Raw genomic sequence first — 21,836 nt, 5'->3', positions numbered from 1 at the left:
TTTTTTAAAATATTTGTTTTATGAACAATTCACTAAATGAGTATACGCCACATTGTCATCTCACGGTAAAACAGGTAGCTTGACCAAAACAGGTAGCATAGAAATTACCTTTCCAACGGTATAAAAACATTAGAAAAATTAAAATACAAATAAATAAAATAAATAGATTTTACCTGCATATTGTCTTCTCATGTTTTCGAAGCTTACTTAAGCTTAAAATTGTTTGCACTCCCCTTTTTAATATTAAATTGGTTGAAATCAGATAAGAAAGATTACAGCAAAAACAAAACACGTCAGTTGTTCAGCGCGGCCTACTTTGTTTGTTTTGCCAGTCTTCTGATGTGCTTGTTGTCATCGTTGTCATATTATTCAATATTGAGCCACATTGATTATTCAGAAACTGTCTTTCTTAACTTTCTGAATACGGATTCAAGGATTTTACTTGGAATTCAATTAGTAAGAAGGGACAAATATGGTATAAGGTGGATAAAGTCAGCTTTGTAATTTGAAATTACACTTTAACCAAAAGAGGAATCGCATTCGCAATAGCCATTGGTTCAGTAATTTCTCTTATACCAGGTCAGCAGAAGCACAAATTTACGTACAACTTCAAACGGAAAGGTTTCTGCGATTTTAAATGATTCATCATCAAATCAAATACATCAACATCTAACAATATTTCCCTCTCTATTCCAGATCCTGGGAAAACGGCAAGTGGGTCATCTTTGATGACAGCTTCGAGCACGAAGTTTGGCACAACGGCACCAGCGCTCGGTTGGTGCTGATTGTCGACTTTTGGCACCCGGATCTGACGGAATCTCAGCGAAAGTCACTATCGCCGATCTAAACCTGCTAGGTACGTACCATTTCCCCTTCCTTAAGCTATAAGCGGTGCAACTCTCACCAAAGACGTTAGATTTTACATGACCTGAGGAGGTGTCGAGAAGCAATTGTATCAAATAGAAATGTGCATTTTTTTACTAGAATTTTGCTGCTTTATTTTATGTTTTGATTTACTGAACCAGAGACTTCAAACATTGAGTGAGATGAGGAAATATGATCAAAATGAGTTATCTGTATATTTTTAATCGAACAGTGATAGTTGATAGGAGTTTGTTGACGATATACCAGGACAGACTACGAGTTTAATCGTGAGGACAATCGAAGACTTTTGTGAAAGTCAAATATCGTATTAAGAGTTTTAATACAAATTCGTTTTAAAAGTTGGGTTCATTTCCGTGCTCAAAAACGATCCGAAATCCTTGTCGTGGTGGTTGTTTAGCAGGTCGAATAGAATTCAGTCCAGAACTTGATCATTTCTTCATCAAATCCTGTCACTTCATTCAGCTGGTATGGTAGCTCGTGATCTTCCGAGTTGGTGTATTCGAGAATAGAACATGGATTTTGTTGGCAGTTTCGAATCTTCAACCTGAAGCGTTATGGAATTATATGATTTTGTTGTTGCCGCAATTGGATATTTATTACTGTACTTACCCATCGTAAGCAAAGCGAACATATTCATCGACTAATTTTTCGGCCATTGAGTATTCGTGGGAGTTCAACTTAAAATCGGGGAAAAGATCCTTGGCTCTAAACAGGTAGAGTAGATCGTCTGAATGGCATACTCCGAAATTTTCGTCGGTCTTGGAGAAATATTTCGAATGCGAGTAACGTCCAGCGAAACTGAAGATACGTACATCGATGGGGCTCTTATTAGGCTTTTTGAGAGCAATGTGTTGTAGAACACCTTGTGCTAAGGAGTAAGTGATGTAGGATTCACTGAAAATCTTGAATTGGATGATGGTTAGAGTTATTGGCGGTGTTTATTTGGAATTTGCTTACATCTTGGATGTGATGTTTATTGTTTTCGGTAATCCATCGGTCCTCGGATCCGTCAGAGAAGTAATGCTCTTTCAGCAATTGTCGGGCTTTCTCACTGTCTGTGCACCCCAGAATACGGAGCAGATAGGAACCTGCATTTTCATTCAATTGGTCCAGTAGAGTTTGATTAGCGATGAGAGCCAGCGATGCGAAGGCTCCCTCGTTTGGAACGAATGACGCGGTCCAAGGTACTTGAAGGTAATCACCCCTAGCCCAAAGTACACGCTGATCTTCACTGATGAAGGTTTCGTTATCCACATACCGTTCAACCACTGGACGGTATGGGACCAGCGGGAAAACGTGCCAGAACTAGGAAGTAGAACTTTTGATTAGTCTTGCTGAAACTTGAAAATTCTTTTGCACATCGATTACCTTGAGTTTGTCGATACTTTTGCCAAGCTTTACAGCGTCGACCTGTCGCAATGCCGCAACCAATTCTTCCGAAGACATACTCTCAGCTGAAGCTATTCCAACTGCCATGGCTTGCTCGCGAGCAATGCTCAGTGGATTCTCATTGGGCTTTGTCCAAAATCCCAGCGCACTTCCACTCAAGCTCCAAGCACGGGCAAACAAACCCTTACTCAACGGACTCACCATCTGCATCTGTACGGAGGCTCCGCCAGCACTTTGACCGAATAGGGTCACCAATTCCGCATCCCCGCCAAACTGATTCACATTCTTCTGAACCCATCTCAGTACAGCATTCTGATCTTTGAGTCCGAAATTCCCCGTAGCTGCCTGATCTCCGGTCGACAGAAAGCCGAAAACACCCAGTCGGTATTGCATCACCACCAGAACGACTTCCTCGGTATCCATGAACCTATCCGGTCCGAATTCTCCTTTCGATGCTGATCCGGAAAAATATCCGCCGCCATGAATGTAGACCATTACTGCTAGCTTGGCGTGCTTGGGGTGTTTCGGTTTGTACACATTTATGTAAAGGCAATCTTCGTCTCCTTCCACCTCCTGATCGATCCACAGATCATTCTTCTGGACACATTTGCTGCGTTCGAATGTGGCATCGTAGTCTCCGGTCCACGTTTCTATCGGCTGTGGATTTTTGAAGCGGAGCTCCCCTTTCGGTGGTTTGGCGTAAGGAACGCCCAGGAATGCTTCGTATAGCTTACCCTTTTGACTGTGGAAGTCCTTTCCCAGGAGGCATCCGTCCTCGATGCAAATTCGTGGTCCAGAAGTATCGGATGTTGAAACGAGTATCACGGTGATGCTCAGCAGGAATGAAATCCTGAGCAGTAACATTTTCCTTCCAAAGTGTTCGACTGCAACGACTGAAATAAGATAGAATTTGTTTTCGGTTACTTTTATATTACTAATGATTAGGAAGAAGTGTATTTGCACCGTTGATGACCTTTCTGCCCCTTTCTTATTTGATTTGTTTGATGGATGGGTCGTAATCAGGTAGTCTTCTCTGGTCTAATCAGGATGTTAGCTATTGAGCATTTCAACTAGGAAATTTATGGAAATATACTCTATTAGCATTTGTTTATTAACTTTATAAATTTTCAAGTTTTCAGGTTTTCGCAGACAAACAAATCTTTATAAGGTTTCATTAGATCTAGGTCATCAATCTAGTAATACAATTTGTTGTTTCATAATACATAGTTATATTTGGCCCCTGAAGCGGTTACACTATCGCTGTTTATTAGTTTTTAAAATATTCTCTAATTCTTATCTACTAAATTGTGTCGAATCTGAATAACTATATGTGAAATTATGATTTTTATTCTAAACTGTTTGCGATCTTACACAAGAGAAGATTTATTAAGAATTTTATGAATATTCCTGCAAAGGGTTTGAATGATATTTAAGCCTAAATAAGCATAAGAGGTTCAGTCTTGAATGTAATTTAAAATGTAATTTAACTTCCAACTAAATCCCTTGCAATCGGTAGTACTCTCTCCAGAACTGAATCATGTCCTCGTCGAATCCGTTGACCAGATTCAATTCAACTGGCGCCCTTGGATTATCCGAGTTGGCAAACTCCAGCAACTGGCAATCGTTCAGCTTACAGTATGGCCCGGATATTCTGCAAACCAAAGCGGTTATGAATGATTTACAATCCTAATTCTACATCATATTACCCATCGTAAGCCAGTTTGACAAAGTAATCCACCAAACCCTTTGCCATGATCAGCTCCGGTGTTCCATTTTGATAATCCCCTACCATTGCACTGTTTCGGAAAAGGTACAGCAGCTCATCTGAATGGCAAACTCCAAAATCGGCTGAAGTATACGTATAAACGTACGACTGTGAGAACCGTCCCCGGAAATTGAAGTAGTACACACTGATCGGTGCTTTTCTGGAGTTCTTCAAAGCTAAATGTTGCTTCACACTCAGCGCTACTCCATAAGTGATGGTTGATTCTGTAAGAAGCTGATTCGAAAAATGTCAATCACCAATACTTGCACACCAAACCTCTTCCGAAGCATATACACTTACATCTTGAAGATTCATATAATTCTCCTTCGTCAACCAGCGTTCCTCGGTACCGTTACTGAAGAAACGATCCTTCAACATCTGCGTACTCTTGGCGTGAGCATCCCCGCCGGCCAATCGAGGTATGAACCTTCGTGACTTTTCATTCAGCTGTTCCAGCAGAGTTACGTTCGTAATGATTCCCAATGAATCAGCAGCTCCATCGTTCGGCAAGAATCCGGTTACCCACGGAACTTGTTCGTACTTCCCAGCTACCCACAATGCTCTTGGTTCTTCTGAAAGGAAGGTTTCGTTGGTCACGTACCGTTCCGCCACAGGTTGGTACAATCCCGTCGGATGGACATGGAAATACTTGAGCCGATCGATGCTCCTGCCCAATTCATAGGCATCCACACAGCGCAGAGCCTCAACCAACTTGTCTGTAGAAATCTTGTAGGCATTGGGAATTCCAACAACGGCAGCCTGTCTCCTGGCCACCCTTGCTTGATCGATGTTATAATTCCAATAGGCGAGTGCCGATCCACTCATACTGACCGCTTTTGAAAATGTCCCTCGACTCAGCGGAGACATCATGTGCATCTGGACTGCAGCACCACCGGCACGTTGTCCCACCAGAAGCACACGCTTTGGATCGCCTCCAAAGTTTTGAATATTGTTCTGCACCCATCGGAGTGCCATACTCTGATCTTTGAGACCGTAGTTGCCCGGGGAACAACTATCGTCCGTGGAAAGGAATCCAAATACTCCTAGTCTGTACTGGATGACAACGACGATGACCTTTCGGGTGTCCATTAGACGTTCGGGGCCATATTCAGCAAACGATGCAGATCCGGATGCATAGCTGCCACCGTGGATGTAGAAGATCACCGGAAGCGGCTGGGTTATGTACTGCAATGATATATTAGTATTTCAGATATGAATTTCTGATAGTTGTAAACTCAGCATCAGCATACTCTACAAATTATCTATAGAAGGCTCTTTGATTCACTCATTTCTCTTAACATTCTTAATTGGGTTCGCTGTATTACCTTCGAAGTCACCAAAGAATTCTCCTGAAATAAAGTTTCCTCAGTATCCTCTACACCCAACCGGGGGGAGGTAAGATTTGCTTGTGGGATTGATCATCAAGTCCATATGCTGTAAAAGGTTTTGTCTTTGGTTTGTTTTCCGTCGATCGTGTTTTCCGTATAGAGTACCAATGCTACCGATGCCAGCTCCCACACCTGGACCCTACCTATCGACCCATCAACTCATGAACCGGGGACCAACGGCTTTACTTCGGCGCCGACTGGGATTGAACCCAGGCCTTTTGGGGTGAGAAACAATCACGCAATCAGCAAACCGGCACCGCTGAAATGTAAAAGCTTTACAAGGCCCTTGTTTTTTTTTTTTAAATCAAAGAAAATTTAAAGGGAAGTATTATAAGGAAAACTTGAAGTGAAACCTGAGGACTCCATTCAAGTAGTTCTGTTGAACTACAGATTTTTTTTTTATTTATTATAGTCACTTTAACGCACTTGGGTCATTCGTGACTTGTCTGGGGGTGAGATTTGATCTCGTGACTTTGGCGTGAGAGGTATGGATGATAACCAATACGCCGGGGTCGCCCCCTGAACTACAGATTCCAGGTGAAACGTAGAATCCCATGGAAATTCTAAGTAGCATTGAAATGAAATTTCTAACAGAATCCAGATGAGGGTTTCAAGGTTATTCCAAAGAGAGTTTCAATATAGTTCTAAGAATTTGCAAGGAAACTCCAAGGTACTTGTGAGTAGAATGCCAAGAGAATAAGGATATTCCAAAGGAATTTCTAAAACGACTTCCATCAAAATTTTGAGGTAAATCCCCAAGGAATTCTAAGGAATAATCCAAAGGAATTTTAATGGAAGGTTTAAAGACGTTTCCAACAAAGCTTTGAAGTAAATTTCAAAGTAATACTTACACCCAACCGGGGGATTAAGATTTGCTTACAATAATGAGGGCTTCATCATCGTAGGATTTTAGCGGAAACCGCACGAACGGAGGTCTGATAAGCGCAACGCTTACTTTACTGGACAAACCTGGAAAAACGAGGCAAATTTACTCACCGCTAAGTTCCTACCCTTTTTGCGATTATGAGTAAACTACAGTTGATAAATCTACCTAGAATACCGTAAAACGGGGTAACATTGATAGTTTTTTGAAGAATTTAAAACATAGTGTTAGTCAAAAATATGATAGCGATGAATGTTTAACAATTTATTTTTTATTTTTAAAACTACTGAGGATCCTAGAGTCTATTGGTCAGTAATATGTTTAACGGAAATTATTGCATTTGTACTATTTTTTTAGTCTGGTGATCGACCATTAGAATTTTGATTTGGGGTTATTTTGATAATGCTCCATGAATGTTGAAAAACATGCGTGAAATGCAAATAATTTTGTACAAGAAATATGAAACTTTGAATAAATTAATGAAAATGCTGAGGTTTTGACAGAAGTGTGCTGTGGCTACCACAGTATTTTACATTTGACCGTCCATATACAGTAGCGTCAAAAGCATGTTGTGCTGGGTTCAAAACTTGACCATCTAAATTGATCAATTAGTATATAATCAGAAGCATCATAACCAATAAGAAGACGCCGTCATTGAATTTTTGATGGCTATATCGGAAATAAATTTCACAAGTGATTGTTTGAGAGCTTTTTCAAACAGGCGAAAAACAAGAAAATTGTTTATAATATGTTTGGAACATATATGTAACACATACTGATGATATGATGATAGTGGTTTACCACACATTGTAGCACGGAAACTCAGTCCGACAGCAGTGGGCCCTCTTCTCTGTTTGTCTTGATCAAGCTTAATAACCTCTGATTGTCCTCAATATGTCGCTGTATGAAGGGCCAAAAACGGATTGGGGATTTTAGGCAAAGTCAGAACAGAACAATAAAGAATCTCCTTCCAGCAACTTGATCAGCCAATTGGTCAAAAAGACAAGCCCCCAAACAGGAAGATGCCCCAATGAGTGGGGAGAAGAGCCCGCCCTTTATCCACAAAATGTTATCAACAGGGAGTTGGCATTCCCATTCTCCCCGTCCAAATCGCTTCAATCGGGTGCCCTGTTACCCTTCCCTTTTATATATGTATTTCAATGTATTTTTTTTTTTTTTCCTTTGGTTTGTTTTTTCCGTCGATCTTGTTTTCCGTGCTGAGCACCAATGCTACCGACGTGCCAGGAAGGCAGCTCCCACACCTGGACCCTACCTATCGACCCATCAACTCATGAACCGGGGACCAACGGCTTTACTTCCCATCCGAAGGAAGGCGTGATCAGAGATGTTATGCCTCAGAACATCCCGGTGGCGCCGACTGGGATTGAACCCAGGCCTGCTGGGGTGAGAGGTAATCACGCTTACCACTACACCACCGGCGCCTATTTCAATGTATATACGAGTTGATTGTTATGATTATTGTCAATAACAGGTACTTACATTTCGATGAAGATCGTGCTACTTATTTTACCTTTTTTCTGATACTTATCATAACAGAAACCAATCTTGAATCGTAGACCAGGTTCATCAACAATACACTCGTTCCGAGACGGGGCTCTGTGATAAAGCAATTTTCTTCTTCTTCATCATGTTCGCTCACCACCCGGAATGCTGGGAGATGATCCATTCTGGGATGGCGCTGATGATGTGGAAGTACCGTTGCTGTGTCCATTGGCAGTGTTGCAGTTGCTCCCATTGCTGCTATGGCCGTTGGTATGAGTGACTCCGTTTCCATTCTTAAGATGTCCATTCGACGATGATGTCTTGCTGTGGCCGTTGGGTTTTCCCGAATCCGTGGCGTCGCTTCCGATGGGCAGATTGCTCTTCATGTGGTTCTTGGCTGGTGTGTATGGGCGGTTCACTTCGCTGAACATACGGATGTGCGAGTCCTGACCGACGGCGGCACGGCGTGGCGTTTTCGATCCATTTCCGGCCTTCTGCCCTTCCGGGGCACGAAACGAGCGAAAAAAAAATGACAGCCAAAAATAAACACGTCCACTCACGGCCAAAGCAAACTTCCTCTCTGGAACATATGTAACACATACTATACAAAAACTCTATTCGATATCAAGGACAATACTTCTAATTGGAACCAATGTTTCCAATTCGGAAAAAGTGCAGAAAGTAAATTTAATCATTGCATTCTACTAACAAAGTTACCCGCATTATCAAAGATACTCCGTTTTACGGTACGTTCTTCTTTGTGACTTATGGATTACAAGCACTTAGTATGGTTATATTTCTTTTGCAATTTTGATTTCACATAAGATTCTTCATATCATCGCTTGTATGCTGAAGTGAACATGAAATATGGTCGAGTGATTGTGCAGTAAGGGCCACCCACATTAGATTCGGATCTAATGCGTTGCGGCAAAGGGGTCCTTCGGGGGCATCGGTAAACAATATATTGGAGAAACAACCTTCACATGAATTCTACGCAATTTGGGGATTGCAATGCTCAGTACCAATCACAACGTTCCCGCCTTTCTCAATGACCAATTGGCGTTGACGGCACCGTCGAGAAGTCGTCTCTTCTAGCAAATATTGACAATTTCTTGTGGGAATTTCCAGTGGAGTGAAAGGGTAATACGATGATAACCGCCAACCGTTTCACGCACAGTCTAACCTAGGCTTATGGATTTTACCCGGGAAGGAAGAGGCAGATAGCACACACGGAATTTATTTTATAACTTGTTCTTATTGTCATGAACATTGGTGCCATTGAAATCAAATCACAATAGGCGTAGCAAAATAGCTTGAGCGTGTAGTAATTGTTTCAGATTGTTCAGTGTACAGTGAGAAAATGTACTTTTCTGTTTTGTAGGGTTAACTACCCCATTTTCGGCCTATTAAGCACAACCCGCACTTAGTCTTTCTTAATCTAGCGCAGTTTAGCACCAAACGGAATGTTATTATTACTGATGGCTTCCAAATTTATTTACCTTTCCGTATGTACCAGAAGATTTGATAAAGAGAAACCAATTGTTGAGATATTATCAAAAGTCTAACACTGCTTCTTGACGACAAACTCGGCCTGCAGATTCTAAACTCAGCCTAACGCATTGAAACGCCATTGAAACACCAATGAATTCACTTCGGCCTATCGGATGAAGTTAAAAATTGATTCAGTCGGAGCGCTTCTTTTGTTTTTGGGAATAATGGGTGCAAACCTTCATATCACGCGTTCTCATTGACTTCGTTCCGTAGCTTATTAACTAAAGTATCGTACCAAACGCATAATTGACTTGTTAACTCTGAAATCATGGATTTATTTGAAGTTTTCTACTCGATAGGCCCAAAATGTGTGATTAGGCCGAAGTAGTTCTCTACCCTATTTTGTTATGCTACTAAATATTGGCATCTTTCAATATTGATTTGAGTATATACAATAAATGAATTTAAAAAAAAAATCCTTTAATTGAGATAGTTTGAAACGGCAGACTGTCATAAATTACTTTACACATGATTTCAGTATCATTGTGTGTTCTTTTTCAACTGTAAGAAACTGCTTGGCTCCCAATTCATGAAAGCTTGATTCTGGCTCCTTTTAAAGTTCATATCTTTCGAGTCTGCTTCTCCCACCCACGATTTAATTCTGGTTTATTCTCAGTGGCCGTGTTGTTGCTCCATTTCACTAACCTTCGGTCTGTACAAATTCAAATACAGACAATCCTCGCTTCCTTCCACCAACGAATGCGGTCGGGCATCGTTCTTCTGGACGCACTTGCTCCGTTCGTACGTTGCGTCGTAGTTACCGGTCCACGATTCCACCAGAACAGGATCCTGTGGAGAGTTAAGCACAGATCACTAATTTGCATTTGTCATCACACTGTGGTTTTACACTTGCAACACACTTTGAATCGCAGATTCCCCAGCGGAGGCTTGGCGTATGGAATTCCGAAGAAGGCCTCGAACTGTCCATTTTCAAGTCCATTCTTATTGGTTCCGATGATGCAACCGTTTGGGATGCAAACCAACGGCTTCGGAGGATATTTAGTATACTCGGAAAATTCACTGATCGCAAAGGACACATTATTGGCGGCGAATACCGAGCGCGTAACCGTAGCAACGGTAGTTATAACGACGAGTAGCACGTGATTTAGCGGTGGCGGCAACATCTTCACCACACTTTGGCTAGACGATGAGTAAAGGTTCGCACTAAGGTTGGCGCGGTTTTTATCAGTGATGCCTTTCGGCTTTATGGTCACGCTTGGTGATCTGGTTACGGCTCCGGTTACGCACCTGCAAGGGTGTAGCCAATGTACTACTGAAGCCGCGGTGCAGTTATACATACTGCAAACAAGTATGGCTGGAAATGTAAGCTGTTTGGGTTAGGATGTACTACAGGGCACTAGGGAACTGGTGAATCAAAGTCTGCTACATTGCTATGTATAGGTTGCGACTTGTAACTGGAATGCCACAGAACCGTCAGGAAGTCTGTCTGACAAGGTGTTCAAATTAGTGTACAGATAGATTGTAACTGATGGAGGTGGCTTCGGTGCAGAACAGAAGGTTGTGCGTTCAATCTCATGAGGCTTTTGGAACGTTTACAATTTTGATGATTTGCCAATATCGTTTGCTATCCCCACTACTCTGTTACACTTATGAGAGTTCTCTACATCTTTCGTCAATAAGTGTCTAACCAACAATCCTTCACATTTCTACTAGTTCCAAGGACGTGGCCAAGATTTCGATTGTTGGAAATTGTAACACTTTCATCTAAAAGACCTTTGAGAATCCCGAACAGGTAGTAATGTTGTTGTATCCTCCCGGTCCCGACCTCAACAGGAATTGGGAATTAACCATCGGAACGAATCTCCTCAACTGTGTGTGTGAATATGGAGAGTAGGTTCATTCCTCCTTGCGATATCCTTGTTGGTCTTTGCTTAATTCCGCTTGTATAATCGGCTTCATATCTATCTATCTATCTATATATATAAAAATGAATTTCTGTCTGTCTGTCTGTCTGTCTGTCTGACCCTTATAGACTCGGAAACTACTGAACCGATTGGCGTGAAAATTTGTATACAGGGGTTTTTGGGGCCGTGGAAGGTTCTTATGATGGTTCGAGACCCCTCCCCCTTCTGTAAGGGGGGGGGCTCCCATACAAATGAAACAGAAATTTCTGCATAACTCGAGAACTAATCAAGCAAATGGAACCAAATTAGGCATGTGGGGGCGAGTGTGGGGGTATAAAGAGATAATCATAGGGGGTAGCCCCTTAGATAATAGGGGGGGGGGGGGCTACGTACAATATAGCATGCTTTTTTTTTAAATCGGCGCATAAACTCAAGCTAATATTGAATCCCGAGCAAGACCGGGCACACTCAGCTAGTTGTTTATAAAAATAGTACCTAAATATTAGTACACGCAAATCATTATTATATCCAATGTTAGATGCATTTCCTATCATCCTACGCATGTGGTCTCCACTAACATCCTGCGCTGATGAATCCCACAATATTGTAAGCAAAACTTACATCCCCCGGTTGGGTGTATATTAGCTGTTTAGATGCGATGGATTTTTCAGTGGTGCTTGGCACTGGGGATGTCTACAAGTAGTGGACGAAATACGCGTATATGTCAAAAGATAAGCAATTAAAAGGAAATAAGTTAACCCACTCAAAAGCTCTTCATAAGGAATGCCGTTAAGAGGTTCGACAAAATTAAAAAAAAAAAGAAATTATGACAAATTATACAAAACGGTCTACATCTGATTGACGGCGATAAATAAATAAATAAATTAATAAATAAGTTGACAAGAATTCTTCTTAGTTGTTGATATCAGTGGGAGCAATGATATTCAGTGGGATACTAATCCAAGACAGGGTTGAATTGTTAGGTGTCACACTGCAACCCTTTTAGGGTGCTTCGAATGATTTTAAATTGTTCTTAATTAATTTGTGTTTCTTTCTTATTTATTCAGATCAATACTTTTACTATTATCTCGCATGTGGCATCTGGTGAGGGGGGGGGGGGGGACAATCAAAAATAAATAATACTTGAAATAAGGAGTCAAATCAAAACGTAAGACTATAATTCAACCCTTTTGCATTATTGTTTAGCATGGGATCCACTTTCATGCTTCTCAACCGAGGTAAAACATCAGCTCCAAATCAATTTTTCCGAATTTTCAAATGCGTTGATATCTTTCAAAATTTGAAAATTTGGTAAACTGCAAGACTGTAACAAATATAAGAATTCTCTAAATTCAGAAAATTGTATCAATTTAAAAATTTTAGCGAATTAGATATTTTTTTAATGTGGTTGAAAAACTATTTATTGATGTTTCGGTATAGTTTTGGACATTATTAGCAGAGCCGGTATGAAGTTTGAGTATTTTGAACTTTTTTGTTGGTAATCTTCGAAAAATAAAATTATGCAACTAATTTGCAAAAATGGCATAATGTCTTTATTATAGCTACGAATGAGTAAAATTTCAAAATATTTGATTCATTGTATCTCAAGAAAACGTGTTATTGATATTGAACCTACTGCCAATTAATTTGTTTTGAACAATTCTAAATTTAAGGCTAAGGATGCTCATTATGACTCAAGGGCCACCCACAATAGTCCGTCACCGTCACCGTCACCGTCAGCGTCAACGCATCCGTCATGTACTAAAAAGGCTGACGGACGCATTGACGCAGCGCTTGCGCACAATCATGCGTCACGCATTGCGTTTTGACAGTAGCATAATCTCGTTTTAATCATTTGTTTTGGTAGAAGATTTCATATTTAAAAAATAAGTCCGAACATTCTGAATTTGGGAGGTGATTGGTGAATGGCGAGTTGGATTTGCAAGCACTGGGCAAGTTGCCAGGCTCAAATGAAGTGATGCCGTATTTCATTGTTCCCCCTGGATATGGCCCCGGCTGCATTTCCTTTTAAGAATAACTTGCTCCGGCCATATCCAGATGTTGACCTACCTCCAATTCAAGAGAACTTATATCAACGGCTGTCCAGAGTCAGGAGGGATGGTGATGGGAACGTCAGTGAACTTGGTGAATGGCGTACATTAGTTGATCCTCTGAGATGTATTAACTCTGCGGCCCTTCAGAGAGGCAACAATGCGACACGATCTACGTACGTTAACCGAAATGTGTTGGCCAAACATGTATTCACACAATATTGTTGAAGAATATAAAAAAAAAAACATTGCAATAGTTTAAATTGTCTACAAAGCTATTTCACTAGTTGTATTTTATTGAAAAAAAATCACTGACATTTGTTTGGAAATTGGGGTTGGCCCTTCTTACAAATGCAAATTCCTACTAACAATGTTTTCCATGATGTGTTCAAAGCAACACGGCACAAAATACGCTTCTGATTACGCTGATGTGACAAAACAGCAACATGACGCTGCGTCAATTTTGAAAATTTTCAAAGTTTAGCACAGCGTCAGCGTTTTAGTACTGGCACGCAGTGAGCGCAACGCATCTTTGTGGGTTGCTAAACTGAATAGCGTTGGCTCAAACCAAGTTGTCAGTTGACGCTGACGGTGACGGACTATTGTGGGTGGCCCTTCACCTGTTTACTATGCCCCTTCTTTAATTCCTTGATTTGTTTTCCGTCGATCTTGTGTTTCCGTACTGAAGTACCAATGCTATCGTCGCCAGGGAGGCAGCTCCCACACCTGGACCCTACCTATCGACCCATCAACTCATGGACCGGCGACCACCGGCTTTACTTCGCTGTGATCAGAGATTTTATGCCCTAGAAAATCCCGACGGTTCTGACTGGGATTGAATCCATGTCTTTTGGAGTGAGTGGCAGTCACGCTTACCACTACACCACCGGCGCCGCTTATGCCCCTCCTTCCCCTACGTTTCTTACAACACATGAGTGGTAATACTTACAATGAACTTTATCGTACAAGCAAGTTTTTTTCGTAAAAAACTTTCACGATATGATTTTTATTTATGGAAACAACAGAATCATATACAGTTCATGCAGCGGAACATGACAAATTCTGCAAACTTTTAACGCAAATCGGTAATTGAATCATTTATTGGTTAAGTGAATGAACCATGAAAGTTACCCTCCCGGTTTTTAACCTATCCACATGGACACTACCAAAGTTACAGAATCCAAATTCGCCGAATGTCACCTATCGAAATCAATCGAATTGAATGGTACATAAGATTGGAATAAGGATTTTTTTAAATTGGAATACGGAATTCTTAAATCTTAAAGATTTTAGGATTCTACAAAATTTTCAAGTTCATGCTCAAGTTTGGATAGATACTGAATTTTAGACATTTCATTATCCTGAAGGGAATTTTGATTGCGACTAGAATTTCAGGTGAATTTTTAGGAGAAGTATGCGGTCTTCTTTATTAGGCATTGCTTGAGTGAATGTAAAGCCAATTCTGATGATAAATTGAAGGGATATTATGCTGAAATCTAAAAGAATCGAACACTGAAAGAAATTTTGGCGAAGAAATAATGTTTTCGGAGAGTTTCAAGGATTTGGATAAAAACTCCAGGAAATCAGAAGACAATTTTGAAGAAAATTGAATCATTTTAGGGGATGCAACACAAGCTATGGAAATAGATTTTTAGCAAATTGTTACAAGAATTGTAAAATGAATGCCAAAATTTGTATGGAGGGAATCTGTTCTTTAGACAAATCGTAGAATGTTGTGTTTCTTTCCACTTTGTCTAGCAAATTTAAAAATTGTCTGCTGTTTAATTTTCAACGACATTTCATGAAATTTCTGATACAAACTCGTGCGGGACCATATAGTGCCAATCACCGACAGTCATCGATTGCCATCCATTGACGGCAATCGAATGTGCAGGAAGGCAGCTTCCACACCAGCGTAGGATATCGCACCTATTCAACTCACATGGGCCGGGCTTTACTTCCCTTCGTGACCAGAGATTTTTATGCCTCAGAAAAATCCCACCGACCTCGGCTGGGATTGAACCCAGACCCATTGGGGTGTTAGAATCACTACACCACCGGCGCGGGCTGGTAAATAGTTTAGGAAAATGAAAAAAAAAAAAACTCAAGCAAATATTAAATATCTTCGTGCAGCAAAAGAAACCCTCGACAGATCTGTTCGATTACATTGGTTGAAGATTGAAAATGAAGAGATTTTTCTTCTTCTGTGGGCTAATTACAAAAAAAAGGATCTATTTGCTTATTTTTGCAATGTGTTTGATCTACCTATCATTATATTTTGACGTAGGATTACGTCTTTTGGCAACATATTGGGGGTACAATTTCAATAAACCTAAATCGACCGCGTTACGAAAACTGGTCAGGTTTAACCACTTATAACTCTGTCAATAGCGGATGGATTTTAATTCTAAACAAGCAAATCGATTTACGATTAAAATTACACAAATGTTCAACTATTGCAATGGCATCACCGATTGCCTGCAAAAAGTGCTTTCCCTAACACAGATTTCAAAATCGAATTCCATCCGGTCTTGCTGAACGGTGCTTATTCAATCACCGTGTGTGGTGGTGTCCGGTCGGTCATTATCATCAGCAGCAGCAGCAGTGCCTTCGGCGTGTGGAGTTGAACAGCCCACATGAGCGTCCATTCACCGAAGAAGGAGGAAGAAGCCGCATCGCTACTGATCGGATTCAGTTGCTCGTCGTGAGCCGCTGTGGGCCATCCATGCCAATCGCGTCACCCTCGTTCCAAACAACATACAGCTCGCCAGTCTCATCCGTGTTGAAAACCCTAATAGCTCGGAATTATTTCACCCATCATGACAATACGGTTCTTTTCATGATCATAAATTATTGTTGTTTAATAGTTAATTTTCATTGAACGTTCGCTCGCCTTTCTGCCAGCCACATCACCCCCAAACATGCTTGGCATGCACAGTTGTACACACCAACTGCTCATTTGTTAATAACTTTTCACTTAGTTTACTGTAAATATGCAAAGAGTAGGTAAATCTTATCATTTGAATCTACATCAATGAATTTTTACAGTTAAAGTCCGAGATGTGCAGCGAACATTTCTCACTTCACTTTTGCAACACTAAATCAAATACAGTTTATTACTGGAATTAAAATCTCCTTTTTTTACTTATCTATAACAAGCTTAAACTCTATTCTATCGACTGCTTCAAACAGAACTATGTTTCGTCAAATCTGTGCAAAATTATTAGCAAATGAGCAGTTCGTGAGCAAAACTGTGTATGCCAAGCATGCCCCAAAGTTCTTTGATAATGTACCCGGCAACCAAACGTTTGTGGTCAAATGCATAACAGTATTGAAGTGGAACATAAACATTCTCGCAATGATCGAATACCACATGACCTTGTCAATTAACCAGAAACACCTCGAATTTAAGCAAGGTTTTCTCCAGGACGCTAGAAATAGCAAAAAAAAAATTCAAATTAATATGATTGATGTACTGATATCATATGGGGCCTCCCTTAGCTCAGTCGGTAAAGGTGCTTTGTGCACGAAAATCCGTAAGTTTGTCGTCAGAAAACGAGGCGTTTCCGTGATGGGAAAACGTGCTTTCCCTAATACCCCGTTCACATTACAGCCTATATCACGTAATATAGGCTGTCTTGCAATGAGCACTCATACATAGGATTTCCAGTGAAAACTAGATGTATGAGTGTCCATTGCAAGATAGCGTATATCACGTGATATACGCTGTAATGTGAACGGGGTATAACACAGTCGCCGAATATTGATACCGAGCACGTAATCATACGTCCACTCTAGGAACTTGTCTTGGATACAACCTCTTACTTTTTTTTTCATAGATTAGCATGAGCATGAGCAGGTCCAGAGAATCAACAGATGACTCAAGCGTCATCATCGTCACTATCAATCATTCTTAATGTGTATAAACTGGTGACCTCAAATTTTACAAAAGGTACCAGGGCATGGATTTGGATAAATTCTTTGCACTTTCCCAATTTCTCCCTGTAATGTTGAAAACAAAAAGATTTGGTTGATTAATGTCGAGGAACCTGGGGCTGAACCAACGGTAACCTGCTCAGTATGTAAACACGGTCACCATAAAGTGGACCCTACACGATTGCTTTTATTGACAATAATTGTATTGTCAATACATTCTATATTGACGTCAATTCATCGGTATTGACAATATTTCTGTGTTCACATCATCAATATTATTGTCAATAATTCCCCTTCGCGTCAATATATTGATACGTGTGGGGTTCGCTTAAGGCCACCAACTACTTATGATTGAGTTGTGGTTTGCATTCAAACCAAGCAACGGTGACGATACGCTAATTTGAAGGGCTGGCATTATGTTAAGAAAAAAAGCGATACTACATTAACGATCTTCTGTTCAGTAAGCAAAGAAGGTTACCATTAGGCCACCGAGCCCCTTACATTGCAATGCACCGCGTATGATCGAGTTGTTCTGGTCTTGTAAGTAGGGAGGCGAATCAAATATGTCGTCTAAGATTTTTTCGTTGTTTTAACCCCTCTCCCTGTGTCTTGTGTTTTCCCATACTTATTAAACGTTCTTTAACGCGCTCTTCTCCCCCTCAAGACTAGACACATTTGAATCGCCCCATTGTCACACAAAACTAAGTATCAGCCGCGAAAAACGGTAGTAAGAAGCCACATGGAACGACCTCCATGAAAGAACTCTACACTCAACCGGGAAAACAAAACTCATCACATTCTTTTCATAGATAAATATGGTTTAATTTTATATTATTATTATTCGATCATCAACCTGTTCGGTTCAATAGTTCTGTAAAGCGTACAAGTTGTACCAAAATGCAAATCGCTTCTCGTTGAACCCTTCCAAAAAATTCATTTGCACTGGATTGCTTGGGTCGTCCGAATTCGTAAACTGCAGCACTGGGCAGCTCTCGTTGGTACACAGTGGTCCAGGCATACTGAAACATTGTTAGAAAATCTCTTTTAATGTCGGGATTACTACGATCAGAAAGGTAAATTTTCATTACCCGCCAGTAGCAAACTGCACATAATAATCGACTAGCATCTTTGCCATGTACCAGGAGGGTGTTTCCGGAACAAAGTCTGGAAACAGAGCTGACGGTCGGAAGAGGTAGTTCAAATCGTCCAAGTGGCAAATGCCATAGTCCGCGAATGTGTAGGTGTAGTAATAGGATTGAGAGAAGCGTCCCTTGAAGTTGAAGTAGTACACACTGAGTGGGGCTTTGGGGGTTGCACTTTTGTAGTGTAGGTACTGCTTGATGCTCAGCACAATGGCGTAGGTTATGTAACCTTCCGAAAGCATCTGAAATTAGAACTTGTTAAATGTTGGATCCAATGGGAATGTACCCAGTATTTACCTCTTGCAATTCGTAGAGGTTGTCATCTGTTAGCCATCGCTCGTTGGAACCATCCGGGAAGAATGTCTCTTTCAACATTTGTACGCTCAAAGGATTGGTGTGGGCTCCAACAAATTGAGGAATTATGACCTTTGAGCGATCATTCATCTCTTCTAGAATGGAATTATTAGCGATCGCGTTAGCGTTGAAAGCTCCTTCATTGGGAACAAATCCCATGACATAAGGAACTTGGTGATACTTCCCAGCAGCCCAAAGATCTCTTGGATCTTCCATCATGAATGTTTCACTATTAACAACCTTTTCAACCACAGGCACATAAGTTGCTAAACTATATACATGGAAAAACTTTAAGCTATCTATGCTTTTCGCCAGTTCGATTGCATCCACCTTTTTCAAAGAATCCACTAGGTCCGCGGTGGATATCTGATGGGCTTCTGGGATACCCACAGCTGCTGCTTGTTTCCGTGCTAGATCTAGAGGATCGTAATTGTAGTGCCAGAATCCGAGTGCACTTCCACTCATACTAACCGCTCTCGAGAAAAGCCCTTTAGTTAATGGAGACATCATGTGCCACTGCACCGCACTGCCACCTGCACTTTGTCCCATAATTGTGACCCTTTTGGGATCCCCGCCAAAATGTTCGATATTTCGTTGAATCCACTTCAGAGCCATCACCTGATCCTTCATACCGTAATTTCCTGGTGAAGCCTCGTCTCCCGTGGCCAGGAATCCAAACACTCCTAATCGATACTGTGCCATTACTAGGATCACTTTTTTCGTATCCATCAACCGTTCGGGACCGAACTCTCCGATTGTCGTTGATCCTGCAGCGTATCCTCCTCCGTGTATGAAAAATATCACCGGAAGTGTTCCTCTAAAGTTCTAAAGGGTGACGAGTGATTATCGATTAATGATTATGGATATAAGGAAGTTGCGACTAATCCTACCTTCGGTCGGTAGACATTTAGATACAAACAGTCCTCGCTGCCTTCGACCGTTGCTTGCGGTCGGAGATCATTCTTCTGGATGCATCGACTTCGCTCCCACGTGGCATCGTAGTCCCCACTCCACGGTTCACTCGGTACCGGATTCTAAGGTATTAAATTTATTCAGTTTATCAAACAACTTCCAACGAACTAAATACTCACCTTGAATCGTAGCTCTCCTATGGGTGGCTTGGCAAACGGAATTCCCAAAAATGCATCGTACTTTCCTGCTTCCAGTCCGTCCAGATCTCGACCATAGAGGCACCCATCCTGGATGCAAAGCCTCGGTGTTGGTGGAAACCTTTCCAGCGCGTACTGTTCTCCGATGGCAAGTGCAATGTCGGCGAAGCCAAATGCCGTTACGGATAGGATCAACCAAGGAGGATACATCGCTTGCTCTGAACAGCTGCTGTAATCGATTGATTAAAGTGATTGCACGAGCGGTGCTGTTATTATATATTGAACGGCTAGAACTGGGCATGGTTCAGTTAACATTCGCTAAAGGTGATCGCTAATGAATAACGGAATTGTATGATTGGTAGCGTTTTTGTTTGATGGAAGGCTACAGCAAGTTACGTTGTTTGTGGATGTGATTTCAAAATTATCCACTTTATTTTGTGATAGATCGATCAATGTTAAAACATGCGTGGTATCCGTGATGCTTCATGTTAACAAGAAATTAAAGCCCTGCGAAACATCGAGGAAGTGCTTTACGATAGTTTAATTAATTTATCCATTCGGGATGAACTACTATAATCAAACCAATCAAGATCAATAGTTGGTGTTCTTGTTGAGCGCACACTCGGATTGTTCTCCGTATCGCGTGGAACTATTCTCTGATACAAAATTCATCATACCAAAATTTCATAATTTTGAAAACTTCATGTACAAATACCAAACATCAATTGACCATAATTATCGTTCTGAAAGTGTGTATAGGTGAAATTTATCGAGATGTACATATTCTAGATATCAATAGAGATTTACTGCCTTGCGATAACAATGAAGCATACGCCAAAATGTACTGCATAGTCACAATTATCACATGTTTACAATCAAAAACATTCGTGGGATCAACACGAACCGTAGAAGCACCCACTTTCAATAATATGAACCTTTTCGCATTTGTTGAAAAATCCATGCGATTGTTTAATTAAACCTTTCGATCTCTCGCTTTTGAACAGATTTTTAGGAAAGCAGTCAAGTTTAGCCAACATGATTCACATGGAGAAAGTAGCCAGAACGGTAACCTCTTTAGGCAAGGATCGTGAAAAATATAGACGGTACATTAATTAATTAATATGAGCGCTGACACTGGAAATGCAGACAGTTGCCATGACAACATTTTTCACCTTGGACATTCTTGAACGAGCAAGGATTCAGGCTCTTTGGTTGATTGATTGGGTTAAAAAAAATTCGTTTTCGAGTTTTTTTTTATTTATTCAAAGGGGGGATGTTTCTCAGAGTCTTAAACTATGTTAATCATTGATCGAGTTTCCATTTGCCGCAATTACGGCCTCTACACGCTTCCGGAATGCACGGCAGGTTTTAATAATGTAGTCTGGATCCATTTCTCTCCAGGTACGGGTCAATGTTTGTCTGAGGCTTGCTGTACTCGGGTGGCGTTTAGAACAGGCTTTGGCCTTCATGACGCGCCATATTCAGTAATCCAGCGGATTAAGATCGGGCTGGATGGCGGCCACATATCCTTCGCCCAGAACGGAAGATGTTCCTGCAACCACTTCTGAGTGCGGCACGGAGCCCCATCTTGTTGAAATACAATATTTGGTTTCGGATCGTACTGTTCTTTGATCCACGGAAGAACATACCTACTTAAAATCCCGATGTAGACCTCCGCGTTGATCTTGTCGCCTTCTGGAATGAACACCGGGTCAATTTTTTGCCATCGGAAGCCACCAATCCAAACACCATAACGCTAGCAGGATGCTTGGTCAGATACACGTTCTTGTGCTCGTCGGCCACGTCTTTTACCGGAAGAGAACTAATATACCGGTCGGTCCTTTCTTTACTCGGTCTAAAACCCTTTTGACTGTCCACCGGGACACTCCCACGGCGATTGAAATGTCTTTTTGCGACATTTGCGCGTGGGACACATCACGAATACGCTGCCACTTCGTAATGGTGCAACTGTCAAACTAAGTAAATCATTTTCTTACACAGCCTACTACGGTATG

General features: G+C 41.1%; 4 protein-coding genes across 6 annotated transcripts in view; 1 reads left to right on the top strand and 3 right to left on the bottom strand.

Annotated features, from left to right (window-relative positions):
* The window catches only part of Asph (Aspartyl beta-hydroxylase), a 35,127-nt gene extending 33,904 nt beyond the window's left edge, over positions 1-1,223 (top strand). For all 3 annotated transcript variants that reach the window (XM_065219854.1, XM_065219852.1, XM_065219853.1), the window contains one exon: positions 697-1,223. In XM_065219854.1, the coding sequence (XP_065075926.1) occupies positions 697-847 (151 nt within the window). In that variant the 3' untranslated portion in view covers positions 848-1,223. The remainder of the gene's footprint in view (positions 1-696) is intronic.
* On the bottom strand, positions 1,043-3,185 carry LOC135699587 (juvenile hormone esterase-like). The gene is made up of 4 exons (XM_065219872.1): positions 2,254-3,185; positions 1,843-2,190; positions 1,495-1,787; positions 1,043-1,429 (listed from the first exon to the last, which is right to left on the bottom strand). The coding sequence occupies exons 1-4, from the start codon at positions 3,136-3,138 to the stop codon at positions 1,279-1,281; spliced, it is 1,677 nt and encodes a 558-aa protein (XP_065075944.1). The 5' UTR covers positions 3,139-3,185; the 3' UTR covers positions 1,043-1,278.
* Positions 3,186-3,768: 583 nt separating this feature from the next.
* Positions 3,769-10,488, bottom strand: LOC135699586 (juvenile hormone esterase-like). Its single transcript, XM_065219871.1, has 5 exons — positions 10,225-10,488; positions 10,010-10,153; positions 4,340-5,224; positions 3,981-4,273; positions 3,769-3,925 (listed from the first exon to the last, which is right to left on the bottom strand). Exons 1-5 carry the CDS (start codon positions 10,486-10,488, stop codon positions 3,769-3,771), a joined length of 1,743 nt encoding a protein of 580 aa, XP_065075943.1.
* Positions 10,489-18,078: 7,590 nt separating this feature from the next.
* Positions 18,079-20,031, bottom strand: LOC135699558 (juvenile hormone esterase-like). Its single transcript, XM_065219833.1, has 5 exons — positions 19,804-20,031; positions 19,594-19,746; positions 18,656-19,537; positions 18,305-18,600; positions 18,079-18,235 (listed from the first exon to the last, which is right to left on the bottom strand). Exons 1-5 carry the CDS (start codon positions 20,029-20,031, stop codon positions 18,079-18,081), a joined length of 1,716 nt encoding a protein of 571 aa, XP_065075905.1.
* Between the last annotated feature and the right edge of the window lie 1,805 nt (positions 20,032-21,836).

Source organism: Ochlerotatus camptorhynchus, unplaced genomic scaffold (genome assembly GCF_037179485.1).
Source record: "Ochlerotatus camptorhynchus isolate MF236.1 unplaced genomic scaffold, CSIRO-AGI_Acam_v1.1 ptg000112l, whole genome shotgun sequence".
Lineage (NCBI taxonomy): Eukaryota > Metazoa > Arthropoda > Insecta > Diptera > Culicidae > Ochlerotatus > Ochlerotatus camptorhynchus.
The sequence above is the reverse complement of the archived record's forward strand: the minus strand, read 5'-3'. Positions and strand labels throughout refer to the sequence as shown.